Genomic DNA, 25,191 nt, shown 5'->3' with positions numbered 1-25,191 from the left:
GCTGGGTGTGGTTTGCTCAGCATCTTCACACTGTTTGTCTGCTGACTGTATGGCTGCTCAGGGCAGTTGTTTTGCTATCTGGCTGGAGGCTCCACCCCTGGAAGAAGAGGAAGAGGTTTTTCCAGCATCTAGGGATGGGCATAAGAAAATACATTTGACTGTAAATATTGAGTGCTCTCCTTTGTCTGTCCTCTTGGTGCCTAGTGTCCTGGCAGACACTTAAATATCTTTTATTGGGGTTTTCTAGAAGCCATTTGTCCCCCTGCTATTACTACTGTCCCCCTGCTATTACTACTATCAAGGAAACACCATTCCAATTGAGGGCCTGATTACCCTGTTGATCACCAAGGGGTCCCATGTGGGACTCTAACCATTACTGATAATGTACTGGCCCTTGCTACTGGGGCTTGACTGGTTCTCCACACTGGGTCTTTCAGTTTCAAGAGTGCATGTAGCTTCTTTGAACCACTTTGAAGCCATTTTGAATGACTTTTCTGATGTGTTTAAGAATCAATTGGGTTGTTATACTGGTACCACTATATCCTTGTGCCTGGATCCATTGGTGGCTCTAATCTGTTTTAAGCCCAGATGTATTCCATTTGACCTAAGAGCCAGGGTGGTTGCGGAATTAGATAAATTAATCACTCAGAGTGTCTTGAAATCCACTGATCACTCTCATTGGGAAACCCTGATAGTAATTCCTGTCAAATCTGTTGGTACCCTGAGAATCTGTGGGGACTATAAATTGACCTTGAATAAGGCTCTGCATTCACACCTCTATCCAGTACCCATAGTACAACATCCTCTACATTCTCTAGGCCACTGGTCCATTTTCGCCAAGTTAGACCTCGCACAGGTGTATCAATAGTTCCCAGGAGATGACGCAATTGCTGAGGTCCAGACCATAGTCACACACCAGGGGGCATTTAAATGTTGGCACCTTCAGTTTGGCCCCTGACCTCTTTCAAAATTTGATGGAGTGTTTGGTTTGTGGTCTGCCTGGCATCATTCCTTATTTTGATGATGTCCTGATCTCAGCAAATTCTTCATCAGATCTTGTTGCATGCATTAAGGGAGTACCTCTTCAATTTCAACAGGCATGCCTTAAGTTGAAGCACAGTAAATGCCGCATAGGGGTCCCCAAGGTGGAATTTTGGGGGTATTCTATTGATTCTAAAGGTATTCATCCCACCTCTTCCAAAGTTGTGGCTATTTAACCAGCACCCCCACTGTCCAATAAGGCTAAACTTTAGGCCTTTTGAGGCCTTCTAAACTTTTATTCAGACTTTTATTCAATCGGTCAGGGAATTTAAGCTGGGGTGCAGTTTTTGCCCAAGGATATGGGGGAGATTCGCACAGGGTTCCAGGTGTTATCATGGAAGTGATTGGCCTTTGTTCTTATAGGGTCCAGAAGAGGGATGGCCAGTGCTGGAGATAGCATGTTGATCAGCTGAGGTGAGGCAGCCAAGCAGCCAATTCTAATTGTCCCAAGGTTGCCCCCAGCTTGATGTAATGTCCATCATTACATTCAATGCTTCCATTACCTGGCCCTCTCTTTCATCTGCCCAGGTTCCATCAAGTTCAGTACCCAAGCAACCATCTTCTTCTTCCTCCAAATCATTGCAATGCCCATCACAACATCCAACGTCTCCCTCACTGGGACTCCAGTCGCCATTCCCTCCATTCACTGAGGTTCCTTCAAGCCTAGTAGTTGAGCAATAGTTTTCCCCAGATTGGAGTCTTGTGCTGAGCCTGATCTGGGGTACTGGGTCTGTTCCAGGAGTCCCTCCTATATCTTGCAACTCCAAAGATCCAGCCGGTTGCACAGGTGTCCAGCTTACCTTGATGATTATGTGGGGGGCTGCCAGGTAGGGAGGGGTGTTGCATTCTAGCAAGGACTGGGTCGGACACAATTGGTTAATTGCTAGGTGGGATTGCTGGACCAGATATTTGAGAGCTGAGAGGGTGCAGCCTTTCAGAGACTTTCTTTCTGCCATTGGGTTTTTACTTGTTGCAAGCTTGCTTCTTTCAATGGAATAAAGTCATTCCTTTTAGCTGCTCATCTGCTCATTCTTACCAATATTTAAAAATTCTGATTCTATAATTCAAAGTATAGTTATTTTTAAAACTTTGTTTTGATATAAACAGACAAAACCATGAGAAATAAGAAACTGAAAGTAGCTGACAGGTAGAAGTTTGAGATGTGCATGGGTATATGTGGAAACTGTCAGAAATGAGGAACAGGGAAATAAGTTGTGAAATGTGTGCAGAAGGGTATAAAAATACGTTTTGGGTGTTGTGACAGATTCTGAGGAAGATGAACCAGGTCTGTCTTGGTACCCTAAGCCAGTGTTCTTGACAACTGTGTCAGATAGTGACAGTGAGGGAGAGTTGGAACCTAAGAAACTTGAGGAACCTCCAGAGACTGTAGCAATCCCAATGATGGTAATGTCTGAATCAGAGGAGGAGGAGGACATGGAAGATCAGGAGCCTCTATTAGATGCCCAGATCAGAAGGTCAAGAAGAAGACAGGAATATCTTTATGGGGAAAAGTTCAGAAAGTGAGTCTATGAAAGAAAGTCCAGAGAATTATTTCTCTAGGGAACAGTGACCACAGCCAGACAGTTATATATAAGGAGGATTTCTGCATAAAAGAGGTGTAGCGTTACAATCTTCATAATGGTAGCAGTCCTAGATTTGGGGTTCCAGAAATGCCATGCTGGCAATCTGCTATTCTTCTTCTAAAATCCATTGGGTAGAGGTGAGACTGTGTGAGCAACACTTGGAGAATCGTAAGTATGTGTATGTGTGTCCAAAGAATCCTTATCACTGAGGAATTATAATTATCTTTGACTCTTGGCGACTGGCCAGACTTTTATTTCTTAGCCAATTTATCATGGAAAGCTGCCAAGCTGAACTGAAAGGCCTACATTTGCTTGTATAACTCCTGCTTTCTATATATTCTTTGAAATCTTAAAGCGTAGATTCTCCCTTCTGATTAGCATAGACTACAGCAGAATATTGGGCAGGTTTGTGCTTCAAAAAATTTAGCAAGGGGTTTTCTACCTGGTTGGCTATCACCATGCTGGGCATGGGTTATTCAGCCTTCTGGATCATTGCAAGGGGATATTTTTGCCCTCTCTGGGCCCCAGGACCTTTTCTTAAGCCTCTGGTAGGGCAAAGACAGCCTCCCCAGGCTCCTAAGGTCCTCTGGAGGCCAGAAACATCCTCCTTTTCACCCTCACTGAGCCTCCACCCACACCCAGCACGTACATGCATCCAAAATGGGCTGCCTGGGGACTGCTGGGAGGGGCAGGATGGGGTGTTATGGGGTGATTAGGGCCAGCCAGGACTGGTATTTGGAAGTTCTCTGAACTGCACAGAATTTCAGCTAGAGTTTCTCCCTATCTCCTGCAAAACTCCAGCAGCCACCCCTGGTCTTGGGATGAGTTCGGGACCACTGGCCTATAGCTATCTTTGCTGGATCAGTTATGTTAGTGGACCTCATTACAATGAGTTATAAATGTAAGTGATGTTATGATGGTTGTTTATGTTCCAAGTTATTAGTGAAATAAACCTCTGATTCTTAAAGTAAGAATTATTGTTTGCGTTGCTGTCTTTGGTTTCTTTCAGTGGATTTTTCCATTACACTAGTGATTGTAGTTTAATGCAGTATTTCTTAGAAGCTGGCTACTACATGAAAAAAGAGAGAAAATGACAAAGGAAGAAAGAGGGGTAGGATAATGGAAGAACAGATATTTGTTTGTTACATTATGGGGTGAAGAATGATAAATTTGAGCATATTTGTTTTATAAAGATCAGATGTTACTTTTGAAAATATTTTTATTTGCTTTTACTATTGTAATAAAAATTTTCAATAAAATATTTTCAAAAACATTAAGGAACATCAAATTCCCTCTTTAATTTAAATAAAGAACTGTTAAATATATTTCATATTACTTTTTTTACAATTTCTCTCCATCTAGAAACCTCTGAAATAAATATCAAATGATCATGATCAAAGATGACATATGTATTATATCATGGATATTAAGCACCATATTTTTTGAAGTATAAGACTCTCTGAAGTATAAAATGCACCTTTTGGGGTGGAGGAAAACAAGAAAAAAATCTGCCTATATCTTTGCCTCCCAGTAACCTGCCTCTTTGCAGCAAACAGTGAACAGCCTGTTTCAGTTTCACTTACAGTTTCAGCAAGCCTGATTTGTAAAAGGAAAAAAATTGCTGCAGGTTCAAACAGCTGATGGTAGGGGGGAGGGCGAGCCAAATGACAATCGCTTGCACCAATCAGGCTGTGCGGAAGCTGAAACTGGAACAGGCTGTTTGATGTTTGCTGCAAGGAGCAGCAAAGGGCTGCAAAAAAATTTACTACCACACTGTGGGTGTGGCTTATTTTGTGGGTGTGGCTTGCCAGTCATGTGACCAGGTGAGAGTAGCTTGATGATCATGTGACCAGGGGTCACACATCACTCACGTCAAGAGTTTGAATTAGGGTGAAGGTGCCTCGTCTCTCCTAGCCTCAATTTACTATCTATTTACTATTACTGAACATCCAAAATATACTATTTAATTCTATGTATATTTATTTATTTATTTATTTGTTTGTTTGTTTGTTTATTAAATTTGTATGACGCCCCTCTCTGTAGAATCGGGACAGCTCACAACAGTAATAGAAAACAATATATAATACAAATCTAATAATTAAAACTAAAAACCCATAATTTAAAAAAAACATGCACACAACATACCATATATAAACAGTATAGGCCTGGGGAAGTTATCTCAGTTCCCCCATGCCTGACGGCAGAGGGGATTTTTAAGGAGTTTACAAAAGGCAAGGAGGGTGGGGGGAGCTGGTTCCAAAGGGTCGGGGCTGCCACAGAGAAGGCTCTTCCCCTGGGACCCGCCAAATGACATTGTTTAGTCGACAGGACCCAGAGAAGATCAACTCTGTGAGACCTAATCGTTTGCTGGGATTTGTGTGGCAGAAGGTGGTCCCGGAGATATTCTGGTCCAATGCCATGAAGGGCTTTATAGCTCAAAACCAACACTTTGAATTGTGAACGGAAATTGATCGGCAGCCAATGCAGACTGTGGAGTGTTGGTGTAACATGGGCATACTTAGGGAAGCCCATGATTGCTCTTGCAGCTGCATTCTGCACGATCTGAAGTTTCCGAACACTTTTCAATGGTAGCCCCATGTAGAAAGCATTACAGTAGTTGAATCTTCAGATGATGAGGGCATGAGTGACTGTGAGTAGTGAGTCCCGATCCAGATAGGGCCGCAACTGGTGCACCAGGCGAACCTGGGCAAACATCCCCCTTGCCACTAACCCCCACTAACACCAACTGCGACCGACTGGAGAGGTAGGAGGAGAACCACTCCCTCCAGCCAGCACAGAAGGATACGATGGTTGATGGTATCGAAAGCCGCTGAGAAGTCAAGTAGCACCAGGACAGAGGATAAACCCCTGTTCCAGGCCCTCCAGAGATCATCCATCAATGCAACCAAAGCAGTTTCCATGCTGTAGCCGGGCATGAATCCTGACTGTTGTGGGCCTAGACAATTGGCTTCTTCCAAGGACCATTGGAGTTGGAGCGCCACCACCTTCTCAACAACCTTCCCCATAAGGGAAGGTTGGAGAATAGCTGGTAGTTGTTAAGAATGGCTGGGTCCAGGGAAGGCTTCTTGAGGATGGGGCGCACAAGTACCTCCTTGTAGCGATCCAGAAAGGACCCCCTCCCCAAAGAAGCATTGACAATCTCCTGGACCCAGCTCTGTGTCACCTTCCTGCTGGCCGAGACCAGCCCGGAGGGACATGGATCCAGTATGCAGGTGGCAGAACTCACAGCTCCAATGGCCTTGTCCACTTCATCAGGTGTCACCAGATCAAACTCTTCCCAGACAGGTGAAAAAGTATGGGCCCCAGTCACCTCGACTAACTCATTGTCAGTCGACTCTGTGATCCAATTGGAGTCGAGGACTGCCTGGATCCGAGCGATTTTATCAGCAAAAAATGTGTTAAAATCCTCGGCACCACTCTGTAAGGGCTCCCCAACTTCCCCCTGGTTAAGAAGGGAGTGGGTCACCCTAAACAGAGTGGCTGGGCGGGATTCCGCTGATGCAATCAAGGTGGCATGATACGCGCATATTGCCGCCTTGAGTGCCACTTTGTAAGTCTTAACGAAAGTTCTTACAAGTGTTCGATCGGATTCAGACTTACTCTTCCTCCATTGCTTCTCTAGATGTCTCTTCTGGCATTTCAGCTCCCGGAGCTCCTCGTTGAACCATGGAGCTCTATGGGGTCTAGTGCTGCGGAGAGGTCGCAATGGCGCAATCCGGTCAAGAGCCTCCGCTGCAACCTTGTTCCAGCAAGAGACTCCACCAAACTGTGGATGAGTGCATCTGGAATAACCCCAAACGCCTTTTGAAAGCCCTCTTGGTCCATCAGGCGTCTGGGGCGGAACAACTTAATTGGTTCTGCCTCCCTGTGGGGAAGGATTGGAGCTGCTAAAGTTCACCTGGGGTGGAATAGCTGCTACTTCTTAACCTTGGTGTCATTGGAGAGGGGGCAAAAAGGCGGGGGGAAATGGGAGCTTCTCCTAATGCAGTTGAGACCCTGGGTGAGTCATATGTGTACTTACATATTATACACAGGCACACAAAAATATACATTATCTACTATATAAACTGTATGTTTACACACACACACATTATACACATTCAACCTCATTTACTACAATAAGAAAAACATACCCAGAGCGCAGAAGGGGAAAAAAGGGGGGGAAATCAAAGTTTTTCTACCAGTTCTGCGTACCTGACCATACCTGTAAGAGCCCATCACTGGCAAGGAGGTAAATTGCTGGGAGGCAGAGGCCAAAGTGTAGACACAAATGAGCAAGGCTACATTTGATGTATAAAACACACCCAAATTTTCACCCTCTTTTAGGAAGGAAAGGTGTGTCTTATCCTTCAAAAAAATAAGGTATATCGTTCTATCTGTCTGTCTTGTGTCTGTCTTATGTCTTCTGATGATATACTTAGTTTGAAACATGTGAGGCATAATCAGTGCTTAAATTTCCACTCCTTTCTATGTCAATGCAATGTTTGTTAAAAAGATGCAGAGTTTTTATCACTCAGATTGGCTTGCCATTTCAAAGTCAAAAATAATCATTTTGTACATTCCTCTTTTCCTATGGTGGTCACCCTGTATTTAAAGACATTTACTTTTCAAAGGAAGCCAAACATATTATTCCCCAAAGCTTTAAAAGCACAGGACATCTATAGGCATATTCTTGTACTTCATATTTTTGTTTGAGATACATTTCAGACTTCTAATGCTACTGAATACTCTTGGGAACTGATTAAATAATCCTGGGCCCTGTGGTATTTTCAGAAAGATGTAAAAACTGCAGTTTCAAAGGATACATAATGATTCTGATATCAGCCAACTCACATTCAGAAATTGAATATGTACCTTCCTTTATTGAAGGCACTATTCAGACAATCTAAAATGTGGAATTGAAAGGAAATGTCTCTGTTCTTTATATTCTATAAGAACCATGGTGGCGCAGTAGTTAGAATGTAGTATTGCAGGCTAACTCACTGCTCATTCCAGGAATTTGATTCTGAACAGTTCATAGTTGATCCAGGTTTCCACCCTTCCAAGGTGTGAAGTCTAAATACTATCGTTATTTCCCATAATTATTGTCTCCGAATAATTTCTCACATATTTATTTCGGAAGCATAATCTATGGTACAGCACAATGAAAATGTTTCTATATCTTTGTGCCCAAATTATTCAGAAAATGTTAACTTCTACTAAATGAAAGAGGGGTTTGATCTTATGGAAATTATTTAGTTGATGAAACAATTGAAAATATTCCAAAGGATAAAGCAATATATTCTCCAGATTGAGCTTGATTCCTGATGACTTTATGGAATACCCATGTCCATATACTTAATTGTTAAAACCTGGTTTCTTTCTGTGTCTTAAATAGGAGAAAAGAAAGATACAAATGTAATTCAGAACTTTATATTTATATTCTGAAAGCCATTAATTTTATTATTATTTATACTTACTATCTGATCTCCTGAAATTATTTTTTATTTTTTTGCAGAAGAATACATGAATCATTCTTAAGAAAAATGCCTAATGTAACTTATTTCTCTATTTTTCTTCTCCTGGGTTTTTCTGACCAATTTGAGCAAAATATGCTATATTTCACTCTCTTTTTAGTGATCTATATAGCAGCTTTGATAGCAAATGCTCTCATCATTTTAGCAGTGTCTTTCCGTCAACAGCTTCATACACCCATGTACTTTTTCTTAGTGAATTTATCAGTTGCTGACCTTGGCTCCATTTCTGTCACTATTCCGAAAGCCATGATAAATGCATTCTTGAACAGCCGAGAGATCTCATACTATGGATGCATCACACAAGTATTTTTTTTATTCTTCTTCCTGATCTTAGATTTGTTCCTCCTCACAGGCATGGCATATGATAGATATATTGCTATCTGTAACCCACTGCACTATGAAAGCATAATGGACAGGAAAGCCTGTTTTCAGTTGGCAGCCATTGCATGGGTAACTGGTCTTCTTTATTCAGCTTTGCATACTTGTAGCACTTTTGCAGTCACCTTTTGTTCCAATGTTCTTAATCAGTTCTTCTGTGAAATCCCACAACTTCTGAAGGTATCATGTGATAATTCATACCTGATTGAAGTTGGAGTTATTCTATTTAGTGCATTCATCGTCTTTGGTTGCTTTAGTTTCATAATTGTTTCATACGTGCAGATTTTCAAATCTGTGTTTAGAATTCCTACTTCACAAGGACAAAGCAAAGCTTTCTCAACTTGCATTCCCCATCTCATTGTTGTCTCCTTGTTTATCAGCACTGGAAGTATTGCCTATTTAAAGCCTACTTCAGATTCTCCTTCAGATGTGGACATAGTAATCACTGTATTATATTCTGTGGTTCCTCCTTTGATGAATCCAATTATCTATACTATGAGGAACAAAGAAATCAAAGTTTCCTTGTGGAAAATGTTTAAATGTGATCTTACATCAAAGAATATATCATGACTTTTTGTTTCCAAATGGTTTTCCAACATTACAGTATTTATTTTTAGAAATCTCACAAACAAATGGCACAATAAAAATAAATAGCATGCTGATTTGGGCTGCCTAAAACTTTCATTGGAAAATTCAACCCTATGTATAACTCCACTGGAAAATCCATAAGATGTACTAGTACTTTATGTTACTATATAATTTCACTTTGGTATTTTAGCTCCATTAATTCTCTTTGAAAAGCAAGGAAGATCTCATTGATTAGTGCTTGAATATATATAAAGAGTTTCTATTCTCTTTGTGCTGATATTATTCCTTCTTCATGTAGGTCTATATCTAAATTTATGTATAAAGTATCTCCAGCTATCTGATAAATATACTTAAATCTGTTTTGAAAAAAATGTTTCAAAATATGTTAGAAAACAGAATCATAAATTTGTAGGATTGGAAACGAGCTTGGAAGGCTTTGATTTCAAACCTCTGTACAAGGTGGAAATCCTCAGACCATCACAAAGAATTGTTCCAAACTCAACCACTAGACAATTAGATATGTCTAGTTCATGAAAAGAAGGACTAGGGGTGACATGACATCAATGTTCCAATATCTAAAAAACTTACGAAAAAGAGATCAATCTGTTCTTCAAAGCACCTGAAGACAAAACAAGAAGCAATGGATAGAAACTAATCAAGGAGAAAAGCAACCTATAATTAAGGAGAAATTTCCTGAAGTTGAAAAAATTGATCAGTGGAACAACTTGTCTGTAGAGGTTGTAGGTGCTTCAAAATTGGAGGTCTTTAAGATGACTTTGGATCACCATTGTCTGAAAAGTTAGAGTTTCATGCCTGAGTAGGGGGTTGGACTAGTAGACTTCCAAGATTTCTTTGAACTTTGTTATTCTATTATTCTGTTATCTTATTCCAGATTTTTTAATACAGTTTCAATTGAAACACTGGTTAGACAAATATAGAGATAGACATATATTTGTAAAAGTCATTAACCAGAACATGTATATTCAGCAGAAATGTACAATTCAAGGCAAGTTACAAACCAAAATAAAGATTATTGTATGTTCTATTTTTTATTATTTCTGAAATAATAGTGCAGAAATGTAATGGAATCACAGCTGAGTATATTCTGTACAATACTAAAATGGATGCATACACATAACTTTATATAGTCCCACTATATATCTGCAGTTACATCAATAGATCTGAGTGATTATTTTGTGTCATCAAGTTTTTTGACTCCTAATGACCACATAGATCATGTTAGTGACAATGTGTACCTAATTTGGTCCTTCAGGTTTTCAAATTGTGTACTCAATTAACATTGAATCCATCCACCTTTTTAATATTCTTTTTTCTTTCCAAAAGTATATCTACCTGAGATAATTTGAATGTGATTGTTTGTGTCTTAAATGGGACTTCTGGGTTAATTGATATTTCATTGGTTTGTTTGATTGGTGTCCATGGTATTTTTAATAGATGAGAAAATATAAGCAAAAAAGGGGGCACAAAGGGATTTTATTTCAGAATGAATAGTTTAGTTCAGTGTAATACTTGTTTGACACAGCTGTGTTTCAAAGTACTCTGTTCAAATATGGATAATGTCTAAATTACTAGTCTGCATGGACATATTGCACACAGTATCTAAAATCTCTAGAACCAAGGTTAAAAAACAAGCTTATAAAATACAGGCATTCGCAGACGATTTAGTCTTTTTTTTAGAAAAGCCAACTAATTCAATGATACATTTAATAAAAGAATTGGAATCATATGGAAGGATAGCTGGTCTTAAAATAAATAGGAATAAAACCAAGATACTAACTAAAATTGCAACCAAAACCAAACCATGACATTAATGGAGAAAACTGGATTTCAAATAGAAAAAAAAATTAAGTACTTAGGACTTGGGCTCTCATCTAGATATTCATCTTTAAAAGAATTAAATTATATTAAACTTTTAAATAGAACCAGAGTAGACTTAGAAAAATGATCCAAATTAATCTTTAATGGGAAGGATTAAGACTATAAAATATAATGTACTTCTGAGATGGTTGTGCCTCTTTCAAACGGCACCAATCCAATTGGATTAAAAAAAAAATTCTCAAACATAAATAGAACAATCTCTAAATTTATTTGACATAATAAAAAACCAAGAATAAGTATAAAAGCATTGCAGGATTCAAGACTGAGAGGAGGAACTAAGTCTTCCGAACTTAGAATTATACTATCAGGCGACAATATTACTGTGGATTAAAGAATGGATTAAATTGGATAACAGCAGAATTTTAACAATAGAGGGACATAATATTAGTGAGGGATGGCACACACACCTGTGGGAAAGAGAACATATTAAACACTCACAATTTAGCCAACAGCAGATGCGGAATATCTTACTTGATCATTGGAGAAAAGTAAGAAAAAAACATTACAGAGAAGTGCCAAGATAGCTATCTACATTGGAAGCTCAAATACATCTGAATATAATTAAGAAAAACCAAATTAAAACATACAAAGAACTCTTAGATTCCAAGGGACTCTTAAAATCCAGAGAAAAACTTAAAAGTGGAGACCTGGAATTAGATTGGTTACCATATTTTCAGGTACAAAGTAGATATAAAAAAGACCTAATTGAATTTGGAATATATAAAAAACCTAGTGAAATAGATAAAATCTTAATAGGATCAGATAAAAAAAATATTTCAAAAATGTATAATTATTTACTAAATTATGAAAATACAGAGGAAGTAGTTAAACATAATATGATAGCATTGATGACAAATTTTGGTTATTCTATTCAGCTGGACGATTGGGAAAAATTATGGAAAATTAATTATAAGATGACACTGTCGGTATCGTATAAAGAAAATTTACACAACATGTTTTATTGGTGGCATTATGCTCCAGCACGTTTAGCCAAAATTTATCCAAACATAAGTAATAAGTGCTGGAAATGCAAATCTGCCATAGGTACGTACTATCATATTTGGTGGTTATGTCCGGAAGCAGAAAAATTTTGGTCTAGGATTCAAAACTGGTTAAACTATCAATTGGAAATGAAACCGGAAATGTATCTTTTGGGAATAATGAGAGGACATCATATGAAAGAAGACTACTACTTGATAACACATATATTAACACCAGCAAACTTTGAAAAGGGAAAATCTACCACATGAAGCAATGGTAATTAGGAAAATGCTAGATTGTGCTAAACTAAGCAAATTAACATATGAGTTACAGAATAAACAAAATAAAAACTACTATACAGTTTGGGGAAAATTATATACCGTGTTTCCCCGAAAGTAAGGCAGTGTCTTACTTTCTTTTTATCCCCAAAAGCCCCACTATGTCTTACTTTCGGGGTATGTCTTATATTGGAGGTGACCGGGGAGGCGACCGGCGGCGAACGGGAGAAGCCGGCGCTGCTTCGGAGCCACTCGTGGGCAAAGAGCGAACGAGAAACTTTCCCCGGATCTTTTTTCCCAGCGATGCGATCTGGAGGAGGAGAGATCCTGCACCTGCCGGGGGGGGGGGGAAAGCACTGCAGCGATAGCGCTTGGGGGGGAGACGCTTCGAAGCGGGGGGTTGGTGTCAGTCTGGGGAGCCGACCGGCGGCAAACGGGAGAAGGCGGCGCTGCTGCTGCTTCGGAACCGCTCGCAGGCAAAGAGCGAACGAGAAACTTTCCCCGGAGGACTGCCCGTACAAACTCGCCTCCTTCCAGCCCACCGACCTTTCAGAAGCGGGTTTACTGCATACTCGGTATGCAGCCGCTGGCATCGCAGCTCCTTCTGGACCGTCTCCGTGAAGGTCTTGTTCTGGCTTACTGGGTCCAATGGTTCCTTTACGCCCCCTTTAAACGCAGCCATGAGGCCTTCCTTGGCTCGCTATCATTCATTTATTCATTGGCTGAATAAATTAAAGCTCAACGCAAGCCGGGATCTCTAACTCCACCTCTCCTTTTTTTCATTGGCTGAAAAATTAATGCTTTAAAGAAAGCAAGTCGGGACTTTTAACTCCGCCTCTCCTCTTTTTCATTGGCTCAAAAATTAAAGCTTCCCCAAGGCTGATTGGTGGTTGCGGCCGGTGGAAAAATATTTGAATCCCGCAGCGCGAGTCAGGCAACTCGAACGTGAGAAATGTCTCTTTCAAACCCGGCTCGGTCGACGGCGGGCTGAAGATGGTTTGAGTGGATCCCGATCTCAGGTCTTTGTCATGTTTGCGTGTCCGCTCTCTCGGCTTCACCCCGCAGAATGCGACCGGCGGAAGACTCGGAGCTGGATGGGCGGATTCGCTGCACAGTGGCAGTGGAGCATCTGGGCGCGGCGGCGGCCCCAAACCGGCTGCTGCTGCGAGATGCCTGGGTCCACCTCGGGCGGAACGAGTTTCGCGAACTGGTCTTGCAGGTGACGAGCGCCTCGGGTCCGGCCCGTCTCCAGACCTTCCCTCTGCGCCTGACTCTGCGAGGCGAGAGGGAAGAAGGAGAAGTGCTTCTCCTTCTTCCCTCTCGCCTCGCCGAGTGAGGCTTCGGACCAGCGCCGTCCTTCGCCTCGCATTTCCGGGTTGGCGAGCCTGAATTGTTTTTCCTGCGAGCGCTGGTCCCCGCTAAGCCTTCTGCGGCTTAGCGGGGACCAGCGCTCGCAGGAAAAACAATTCACTCACTCGGCGAGGTGAGAGGGAAGAAGGAGAAGCGCTTCTCCTTCTTCCCTCTCGCCTCGCAGAGTCAGGCGCAGAAGGCTTAGCGGGGACCAGCGCTCGCAGGAAAAACAATCCAGGCTTGCCAACCCGGAAATGCGAGGCGAAGGACGGCGCTGGTCCAAAGTTGTAGAAGCGAGCCGAGCGGGCGGGCGGAGCTGCGCCCTCCTTCGCCCGCCTCCTTTCCGGCAGGCAGGTGGGGCTGCCCAACTGCGCAGAGCGGCTCCTCCCCTCCAGACGCGTGTCGGGGAAACGGGTCGGTTGCGGGGACGAGCGAGCGGACCAGCGCCGTCAAAGCGGAGGGAACCGCCGCCAGGGTGCTGCGAACTGCTCCCTCGCTTTTAGTACCGTGTTTCCCCGAAAGTAAGACATATGTCTTACTTTCGGGGTATGGCTTATATAAGCCGACCCCCCTGAAACCCCCCATATGTCTTACAATCGGGGGGGTCTTACTATCGGGGAAACACGGTAGCTGGATAGAAAGGAAAAAAGAATTGAATTAGCGTTTAAGAAAAAGAATGAATCAATGGAAACAGAATTGTAAAGTATTAAGCTAAATCCATTTTGTGTTTTTTGTACGTATGTTTTGTTTTATTTGTTCATTATCAAAATAAAAAATAATTTAAAAAATAGAATCTCTAATCTGTGCTCTGCAAGCAGAAATCAGGTGCAAAATTCAGCCATTCCATTCTAATGAGCCACATTACTAGCCCCATCTACCACAAAGATCCTGCAGGAGAAGGGGAGCATGGACAACTGTGGGATCTGGCAGGGTAAGAACTATGAAACACAAACACAATGCTTATGCTGTGTCCCAGTATAACAGATATAGTGCCCTGGATGACCTTAATAGGGACACTAGAGTGACAGGACAAGGTAGTTGTGATAATGATAACTCAAATAAGCAGGGGATCTTGGTCCAAGATGAAGAACCTATCAGAGCTGCATTTGTGGAAATTAGCCAGTTTGTGCCCAAGCAGCAAACCAGTTCAGTCAGCCCACCAACCCAACCAGGTGGAATAAGAAGCAGTGGGTGGAAATTAAACAAGGAGAGAAGTAACTTAGAACTAAGGAAAAATTTCCTGGCAGTCAGAATGGTTGGTCAGTGGAACAGCTTGCCTCTAGAAGTGGTGAATGCCCCAACACTGGAAGTTTTTAAGCAGATGTTGGATAACCATCTATCTGAAGTAGTGTAGAGTTTACTGCCTAAGCAGGGCATTGGAGTAGAAGACCTCCAAGGTCCCTTCCAACTCTGTTATTTTTATTATAACCTGTGGCTCTTTCATCCTTTTGCTGTGGCTCCTGTCATCCTGTTGTGGCAAAGGAATTAAAGAGCTGTTGGCCTGTTGCAACAATGATGACGGCTACAGTCTTAGTGCAGGAGTGAAGCGTTCCTGAACTTGCATTTGTGCAAAATAGTATTCCACCTTCATTGCCACACTTTTGCTATTGCTGCTTTCATGACCTGCACAGCACCTTGCACAGTACAGTGAAATTTAACATGCTTCACCATGGGGGCTCCTGGAAGACATTACGATGTGGAGCAAAAATGTTATCCTGTGTCATCATTAGCTTGCTCTTCCCTCCCAGATGTCAGTTGATTTTCATGCACAGAGCTGCCAGTATTGTGATGCCCTACCTCTCCACCAACCGGCTGGTCTTCTGCTCTCCACTAACCAGCTGATTTTTGGCATATTGCTCCTGATCTCCAGATGTCAGATTCCCACCACCAACCACTATTTCAGAGGTTCCTTTCCTCCCCCAGGGGAGGGTGGGAGAGAGGGAAGGGTCAGAGAGAGAGAGGAGAGAGAGAGAAAGAAAGAGAGAGAGAGAGAGAGAGAGAGAAATCTACCCCTGAATGTCCAGAAAGTAGTTTTGCCATTTTGCTCATCAACTCAGATAGTGGGAAAGAGGGAGAGAGAGAAAGAGGAAGGAGTGAGGGAGCGAGAGAGGGATAACGAGAGGAAGGAAAAGAGAGAGAAGGGGAAACACAGAGATAGAAACAGAGAGAGGGGAAGGGAGGGAGGGAAAGAGAGAGAGGAAAAGAGAGGCAGGAAGAAAAAGAGAGAGACAAGAGACAGAGAGCGGGAGAGAGAGAGAGAGAGAAGGAGTGGATGAAGGGAGGTAGAGAGAAATAAACAACCTTTGTACAGAACTATAAATACATGGAGGCCTCTGAGACCAGTGGCCAGTAAGTGAGGCAGGGTGTGAGAAGAGGTGGCTGGGAAAGGAGGGGCTAGGTGGTACTGGGCTGGGCATTGCAAATAATTTAACAATTGGTTCTTGGCTCTAATGACCAGCTGCATTGGTGTGGCTAATGCATGCGACTGTGTGGGAGATGAATGAAGCCAAGTTGGCCATGCCCACTCAGGTTTTGTGGCTCCCTATGTTTTCTTTTCTGTTGCAAATGGGTTCAAATAGCTCTTTGAGTGTTTAAGGTTCAGACCCAATTTGTTACTACTTAACTTACTCTGGTGAATTCACTGAGGCATAACTTGCCACCGCCAATTCACTGCAGGATAACCTATTGTAGAACAAGAGTTACACTAATATTGAACAAATTGTCGAATTAGAGATGGGAAGGCTTAAGGGGAAAAAAACTGGAAAATTGAGAAAAAAAAGTCTCTCCCCATTTTTTCTTTCTCTTTTTTTCTTTTTGCAAAATTTGGAAAAAAAGAAGTGTCAAATATGTTCTTTTCCAACGATAAAGCATGTATCTGTGACATTTTATTCATAGAAACATAGAAGATTGACAACAGAAAAAGACCTCATGGTCCATCTAGTCTGCCCGTATACTATTTCCTGTATTTTATCTTAGGATGGATATATGTTTATCCCAGGCATGTTTATCCCACATTCCAACTACGTCTGCTGGAAGTTTGTTCCAAGTATCTACTACTCTTTCAGTAAAATAATACTTTCTAACGTTATTCAAACTATATAACATGAAGACCTTAATGAAAGATTTCTGAGATTTTTTTGTAAAGTCTTAAATTATTGCAAGTTCTGTCAGCTGAAGACAAGCACATCCTGGAATACAATTCAAGTAACACTGTATTTCTGAAATAAGAGAAATATGCATTTGTGCCACTAGGAGGCACTGCACTGAAAAAGCTCCCATTTAGTTTGATTGTGTACCTGGGATCTTCTACAGTTGAGTAATTGTTAGTATACAGTAGATCAATGTTTCCCAACCTTTTTTGAGCCGCGGCACATTATTCACATTTTCAAAATCCTGGGGAACATTGAGGGGGGGGGGGCAAAAAAGTTTGGACAAAAAAAATCTCTCTTTCTCCCTTTCGCTCTATTTCTCTCTCCCTCCCTCTTTCTCTCCCTCCCTCTTTCTCTCTTTCTCCATCCCTTTCTTTCTTTCTCCCTTCCTTCCTCTCTCTTTTGCTCTTTCTCTCTCCCTCCTTCCCCCCTCTTGCTGTCTTTCTTTCTTTCTTTCCTTTCTCTCTCTCTCTCATTCTGTCTCTCTTGCTATCTCTTTCTTTCTCTCTTCCTTCCTCTCTCTTTTGCTCTTTCTCTCTCCCTCCTTCCCCCCTCTTGCTATCTCTTTCTTTCTTTCTTTCTCTTTTTCTCTCTCTCTCATTCTGCCTCTCTTGCTATCTCTTTCTTTCTCTCTTCCTTCCTTCCTCTCTCTTTGGCTCTCTTTCTCTCTCCCTCCTTCCCCCCTCTTGCTGTCTCTTTCTTTCTTTCTCTTTCTCTCTCTCTCTCATTCTGTCTCTCTTGCTATCTATTTCTCTCTCTTCCTTTCTTTCTCTCTCTTGTTCTCTCTCTTCCTTCTCTGCGGAGGCCGGCAAAGCTTTTCCGGGTAGACTGGCTGGGGGATAGGGTGCGCGCGCGCACGCACCCCCGACATTCCAAAGAACCTTCTCCGACCTCTGCTGTGAGAAGGTTTTCTCCGAGCGCTCGCCGGAGGAGCTGGAGACAGGGGCAGATCGAGTGGGAGGGCGTGCGGGCGTGCGTCACCGGTGAGAAGCCAGGGGTGCGAGGGGAACGGAGGCACTGGGGGGTGGGGGCAGCCGCGGCACCAGCCTCCGCACTTTCATCGCTCCCCACCCCAAACTCCAACGCCCAGCTCCTTGCGCGGCAGTGGAAAAGGGTGCTGCATTGCAGGCTTCTACCTGGTGCTGCCAGGGAATCTCCAGCTGGACAGGGCTCTCCTTAAGCTCTCCTTTTTCCCTAGGAGCTTGGCGGCACACCTGGCTGTGTCTCGCGGCACACTAGTGTGCCGCGGCACACCGGTTGGGAAACGCTGCAGTAGATGATTGTTTCTATCCTCTCAGATCTTAACTGACAAGTAAGACTTATATACCACTTCAGAGTGCTTTATTGTAAATTTGTCTGTCAAATTAGTTTCTCTTTTGTAACCTTTAAATGATTCCTATTAATGTTATCCACCACCACAACATAATGTTTCTCTATAGTCTTCTCAGTACATTGGTTTGCTTTTCCTTCTCCTAGTAAAATGGTGAGACCAATATCTAGAGTTTGGAAACATTTCTACAGTGCAAATCTACAAGAGCAAAACTGCAATTTGCAAATCTTGTGAGAAGAAATATTATTTTCCAAATGCTCCAAGGATGACAAAACACATCCTTTTATTTCATAGCTGCCCTAAAGACGTTAAAAATACTTTATTAAATTAAATGATGAGGACCAGAATGAAAGTGCAAGTAGCTTCTCCTTCCAGAATTCTAATTCCAGAAACACTCTTTCTCCTGCTTCTATATCATCACCAAGTGTTCCTTCAGTAGCAGCATCTTCAAGTAAGGAAATGTTGCAAACCACTGCCTCACAAAAATACACAATATGCACAGAATAAAATAATGAAAAGGAAGCTCTAATAAAACACCTTGAGGTGGAGATCTCCTTTTAAAATTTTCTTAAAAAATAAGCAGTTCTTCAAGTAACAATAATAATTGAGGATCTTAAAAATCTCAGAAATGCAAAGAGCGCTGTGCATGATGAGGAGGTGTTTTGGGTTCATTTTTTTCAGCAATTCGTGCGTCTGAATCAGACACTGCACTTTTATCAGAAATTCTTAATTATGTGGCTATGATAAAAACATCCATTTTTGAAAAACTAAGTATATCATCACAATTACTGAACAAAGTAAAATGGAAGATTTTATTAAGAAATGGGAAGAATTTTGTTGCTATCCAATACATGCTGCTGCAGATCTACTGGATGCAAGATTGAAAAGTGGTGGTGTGAATGATGAGAACACATTTGTTGCATTTGATTGGATTATAAAACAAGCTGCTCACTTAAGACTTGATGTTTGAAATATACTTTCAATGTTGAAGAATATAGAACATCTTTAGGTATTTGGACCAGGAATTCATTCATGCAAAATATATCCCTCCTGCAACATGGTAGTCAGGTCTCTGCACCACAAAGCCGCTGACACCCCTTGCATCTCACTTACTGCAGATTCCTGCATCTTCGGATGCATGTGAAAGAATCTGGTCTACGTTTGGTAATATTGATACCAAATCAAGAAAGAAACTGACCTGTAAAAGGGTAGAAAAGCTTGTTTTGTCCATGAGAAAAATGACAAAAAGAAATGGAAAATTATAACAGAAAATTAGATATATATTGAATGTATATGTTGTGTCTTCTGTTTCTTTTCTTTTTTAAAAGTACCATTCAAAAGGCACACCTTCTATGGAGCCTAAATTTTGAGGTAGGCATTAACTTTATTGCTGGTGTTTAAGGTCATATCTAATTATTTTTATGTTGATGGCTGCTTTTGAGGGAAAGGTTGGTTACTTGTTTACAGCAAGCATAATATTTTTATATACGTACACTGCATTTCATGCAATTTGTAATTTTTTCCCCAATTTTTTCAATTGTTTCTATTTCCCCCCAGAAAAATAGGGGAAAAAACCTGGGATTTTTTCATATGGTATCAAAATTTCCAGAAATTTTATAATGTCTTGATGGAATGTAATCATTAAAGAAAGAATGCAAAAGGAGGGATAGAGGTAGTGAATGGCAAAAATTAAAATATTTTTTAAAATAATTTAAATATTTAAATTAAATTGTAGAATTGCAAGCTGTACCACAGTTAGAGGACCACGGTGAGTTGTCCTACAGTGAGCTCACTTGGCTGCATCACATTTTCCAATTCCAATGAAATAATTATATGAACACAAATTACCTATATATATATATGTTGTGACATTTACAAGGGTTTTTTCCAGAAAGAGCTATTTCAAATTACTAATGCACTAATTTCTCTTGGGATATACATTATTTATTTGTACTGGGTGCTGTGGTACTACAGACATGCTTATAAAATGTAACTGAACAGGATGAAAAAGTATTGTGATCTCATCCAATTCATAATCAGAAAAGCATGGAATTCTAGGACCTGCATCACAGGCTGTGCAACCTTTCTTCAGTGATACTTAAGATTAATTAAGATGTTGCATTGAGAGGTAATTTTTCTCTTAGTCAAACTTTTTCTTCGTGTATATCATTTCTTTCATCCTTCATTTTACTTTTTATTGTAGAAGTTAAAGTCATGATATAGCACACAAAGGAAGCACAGAATTAACAGTGTCCACACAATTTAGAAAAAAATCTTCCTATTAAATTTGAAATTCAATCTCTAAAGATTAAAGAAAAGTATTTTAGCATTAAAATAAATTTGGGGTAGACATGGTTTTGGGAGAAGGAATATGTTATTCAATTTATTAAATAATATATTACATTGTGTAAGATTAAAATAATATAGTTCCCTAAGATGAGTAACTTCCAGATGATTTGGTTTCATGGCTATGTTTGTTGGTTATTTGTTTATTTATTTACTCAATATAGTCACTCCTCTTATGTATATAATTCTGAGTGGCTAATGATTAAAATAAAATAAAAACAACCAAAGCTAGAAATAATATTAATAGAATAGCAATTGAGAATACTCATAGCATTCCAATTTCAAAAAAACCAAGAAATAGATATACCCATTCTTCTCTATTTGTAATGGCAAAACCAGATTTTTAATGCCCTATGATAGACCAGAAATGGTTCTGTTGCCAAATATATAAAACAAAACTACTATTTTGTTTCCCCATGAATTTTCTAGTCTAGTTCAGAATCTGAAAAATTCTGGAAGATCTACAACATAGCCTAAGTAAAGTAAAATTCTTACCCTCACATTTAACAATACACATTCCAATTAATAGGGATTTTTTATTTGGTAGATGGGACCTTTGGACTGGTGTAGGGCTGTAAAGTGATTGAGATTTGATCTAGAATTAAGATACTTCCTGATGGAATAATTAACCAATGGAACAGCTTGTCTTTAAAAGGTGTGGGAGTTCCAACACAAAAGGTTCTCAAGAAGAGTTGAAAAGAGATGCTTGAGCAGGAGTTGGACTAGAAAACCTCCAAAGTCCCTTCTAACTTTATTATTTTATGTTCTTAGCTATGTTTATCTTCTGAGCTCAGAGATGTTCTGGTTAACCAGAAAAACAGTTTACCTGTGAAAACATTCACTGGGACACTTTATTTCCTCTGGATCTACTCCAAAAGGTGCCATAGCTACTCAAAATCATAAGAGTTTTCCTTTATCAACTATCCTAAAAGGTAATATTTGTTTCATTGAAGTCACTTTTCTGTTATTGTTTTGGATTGGAGAGGTGTCATTTAGGAATTAGAAACTGTTTTGAGTTCAATTATTCTTAAAATATATTTATAGTTTGAATTGACCTTGATTGGGAGATAGAGTAACATTTGAGCTTTCTTCTCTAGCAAGAAAACATCTTAATAAATCTATTTAATTTAATTAAATAGCCCAAATTAATATGTCAACATCTCCAACCATCCACACAATTCAAAAATCTTATTTATGATAAAACTGTATGATCAAAGTATTTGCAAATATTTAAATTTTTATTATATTAATTAATAGAGCCGAGGTGGCACAGTAGGTAGAATGCAGTACTGCAGGCCACTAAAGCTGACTGTAGATCTGCAGATCAGCGGTTCAAATCTCATCACCAGCTCAAAGTTGACTCAGCCTTCCATCCATCTGAGTTGGGTAAAATGAGGACCCAGATTGTGTGGGCAATATGCTGGCTCTGTTAAAAAGTGCTATTGCTAACATACTGTTCTGTCCTTTGTTAAAAGGGCTTTCTAAATAAACATTTATTATTATTATTATTATTATTATTATTATTATTGTTGTTGTTGTTGTTGTTGTTGTTGTTGTTGTTGCATTATGCATTGAATAATTTGTATTCTTTCCACAAAAATGCAGTAAACAGACTTCAGGAAGAAAATGTCTAATGTAAGTGACATCAATGTTTTTCTTCTCCTGGGTTTTTCTGAGCAGTTTGAACAAAATGTACTAATTTTCTTTTTTGTTCTAGTGCTCTACTTAACAGCTTTGATTGCAAATTTTCTCATTATCTCAGCAGTGTCCTTCCATCATCAGCTCCATACACCTATGTACTTTTTCTTAATGAATTTATCAGTTATGGATCTTGGGTCTATTTCTGTCATTATTCCCAAAGCCATGATAAATGCTTTTTTGAATTCCAGGGAAATTTCCTATTATGGGTGCATGACACAAGTATTTTTTTTATTCTTCTTCATTATATCAGATCTTTTCCTACTCACGGCCATGGCATATGATAGATACATTGCTATCTGTGATCCATTACGCTATGAAAGCATAATGGACACAAAAGCTTGCCTTCAGCTGACAGCCATTGTATGGATAGCTGGTCTTCTTTTTTCAGCCTGGCATACTTGTAGCACATTTGCAATTAACTTTTGTTCCAATATTCTCAATCAGTTCTTCTGTGAAGTCCCACAGCTTCTGAAAGTATCCTGTGATAATGCATATCTGTTTGAAGTTGGAGTTATTGTACTCAATGCATGTATTTCTCTGGGTTGCTTTAGTTTCATAATTATTTCATATGTGCAGATTTTCAAATCTGTGCTTAGAATTCCTACTTCACAAGGACGTAATAAGGCCTTCTCAACTTGTTTTCCCCATCTTATTGTTGTCTCCTTGTTAATCAGCACTGGAAGTATTGCTTACTTAAAGCCTACTTCGGACTCTCCTTCAGATGTGGATGTAGTAATTGCTGTATTATATTGTGTGATTCCTCCTTTAATGAATCCGATTATCTATACTATGAGGAACAAAGAGATTAAAATTGCATTGTGGAAAATGTTTAAATGTGAAATTTGATATTTGATAAATATGATATGTATGCATGGAAACAAATCATATCATCATCAACAAATGGTATAATGAAATCAAACACAATGCCATTTACATTATATTATAATCTAAGGAGAATTTTAATAAAGCAATGTACTATTGGTATATGTCACCAGAGAAACTGCAAAGATAAATTACTAGAATGGAGATTTCATCATATTTGGTGGACATGTAAAAAGTTCTGTAGGCAAAGGCATATGCTGATTCAGAGGATTGCAAAGATATATATATATATAAATTAAATAAGAAGTTTTTGTTCTGTGATTGATGGAATATAACTTTATTTTTATATATGATAACCGCAGCAAGATTACTCTATGCACAAAGATGCACCACAACACATAAACCGTAATAGAAAAATGGCTGGTGAAGATGATGGAACTTGCTGGCATGGCTACATTGAACTCTTTGATATGTACATATATTGCAGAGAGGAAATATATTATAGACTTTTTGCATGAAGCACGCTAGCCACAAAAGGGAAATACAAATCCTTTACTGTGAAATTTATTTAGGCACTTGTCTCTGTTTTATATCCTACAACAAACGAATAATCAGATCTTTTCTATTTGTAGCAGCCACTCTCAGACAAGAAATATATCTAAAAAGTTTAGTTATACTAATCAAACTGAACAGTCGAGTTACAGTATAGCTTGGTAAATTAATACCTGAATATATGTTTGAACTTTATAGTATATGTGATACTACCATTTTATTAGTTATTTTATTATATATGTATCTTGAGATGAATTTATAATCATAATATATATATAGTTGATATATTTATGGTATGCTTGATTGTATAAATTAACATATTTATCTATAACATATAATTTAAATTAGATTGAACTATATACACAATTACACTACATTATTATTAATTATAAAACAAATAGATATTAATGTATTTTTATCCATTTTAAATACATTAAATATATATTAATTCTGAGGGGGAAATGGATATGGAAATATATGGATATGGAAATTAAAAATTATAGACCAATTTTACTATTAAATGTGGATTACAAAATTTTTATGACAATTATTGCAGAAAGGATAAAAAAAATCTTAAACAAAACTATTCATTCTGATCAAAATGGATTTCTACCCACACGACAAATCAGAAATAATACTAGAATAGTTCTAGTATTAGAATTTTACAAAGGTAACAATGATAAACAATTGGCCATGCTTTTTCTAGATGCACAAAAAGCCTTCGACAACTTAAATTGGGACTTTTTAAAACAGCAAATTAAAATTATGAAATTTGGTCCTAAATATGAAAAAATGATTGATGCCATGTATACTAATCAAAGGGTGAGCGTGAGGGTAAATGGTGACTTGACTGATGAACTTAAAATTTGTAAAGGCGTAAGACAAGGCTGCCCTTTATTACCCCTACTATTTATGTTATCACTTGAAATATTACTTAACCAAATTAGAAACAACCCGAATATTAAAGGCACAAAAATTAATAAAGAAATTTATAAAACCCAAGCTTTTGTGGATGACTTGGTATTCTTCCTTGAAGAACCAAAATCATCAATAACCAATCTGTTAAAGGAATTAAAACTATTTGGGAAGGCCGCAGGTTTAAAAATTAACAAAGGTAAAACCAATTCTTACCCAAAAATTGCACTCAAGCACAGATAAAGGAACTAGAAAAATTTTCAGGATTGCAAGCAATAAAGAGAATTAAATACTTAGGCATATGGCTCACAGCTAGATACTCATCATTAAAAGAAGATAATTATATAAAACTACAACGCAACACAAAAGAAGACCTAGAAAAATGGGGTAAAATACAATTATCACTTCTTGGCAGAATCGCAATTATAAAATCAAATATTCTTCCCTGATGGCTTTACCTATTCTAAACGACTCCAATTAAATTAGAAAAAAAAATATTCAAAGAAATTAATAGAGTTATATCAAAGTTCCAATGGGCAGGGAGAAAACCAAGAATTAAATATAAAAATCCGGTTGACAAACAAGAGGCGGCGGGCTTCGGCCTACCTGATCTTGAAACTTACTACTATTCAGCCAGCCTCTTATGGATTAAGGATTGGATCACACTAAAAAATCAAAGAATTCTCAAATTAGAAGCTTATAATCTACAAGAAGGATGGCATGCCCACCTTTGGGAAAAAA

General features: G+C 39.3%; 2 protein-coding genes across 2 annotated transcripts; both read left to right on the top strand.

Annotated features, from left to right (window-relative positions):
* Window positions 1-8,170: 8,170 nt before the first annotated feature.
* LOC139154027 (olfactory receptor 14A16-like) lies at window positions 8,171-9,109 on the top strand. The gene has a single exon (XM_070728455.1). It carries the CDS (start codon window positions 8,171-8,173, stop codon window positions 9,107-9,109), a length of 939 nt encoding a protein of 312 aa, XP_070584556.1.
* Window positions 9,110-22,086: 12,977 nt separating this feature from the next.
* On the top strand, window positions 22,087-23,007 carry LOC139154026 (olfactory receptor 14A16-like). Its single transcript, XM_070728454.1, has one exon. The coding sequence runs from the start codon at window positions 22,087-22,089 to the stop codon at window positions 23,005-23,007; it is 921 nt and encodes a 306-aa protein (XP_070584555.1).
* Window positions 23,008-25,191: the final 2,184 nt, after the last annotated feature.

The sequence above is a fragment of the Erythrolamprus reginae genome, chromosome Z (genome assembly GCF_031021105.1).
Source record: "Erythrolamprus reginae isolate rEryReg1 chromosome Z, rEryReg1.hap1, whole genome shotgun sequence".
Lineage (NCBI taxonomy): Eukaryota > Metazoa > Chordata > Lepidosauria > Squamata > Dipsadidae > Erythrolamprus > Erythrolamprus reginae.
This window is presented reverse-complemented; position numbering and strand designations above follow the sequence as displayed.

What these genes read in the sequence shown, in the direction of transcription:
- LOC139154027 (XM_070728455.1), top strand. Translation starts at nt 8,171, where the DNA reads ATGCCTAATGTAACTTATTTCTCTATTTTTCTTCTCCTGGGTTTTTCT.
- LOC139154026 (XM_070728454.1), top strand. Translation starts at nt 22,087, where the DNA reads ATGTCTAATGTAAGTGACATCAATGTTTTTCTTCTCCTGGGTTTTTCT.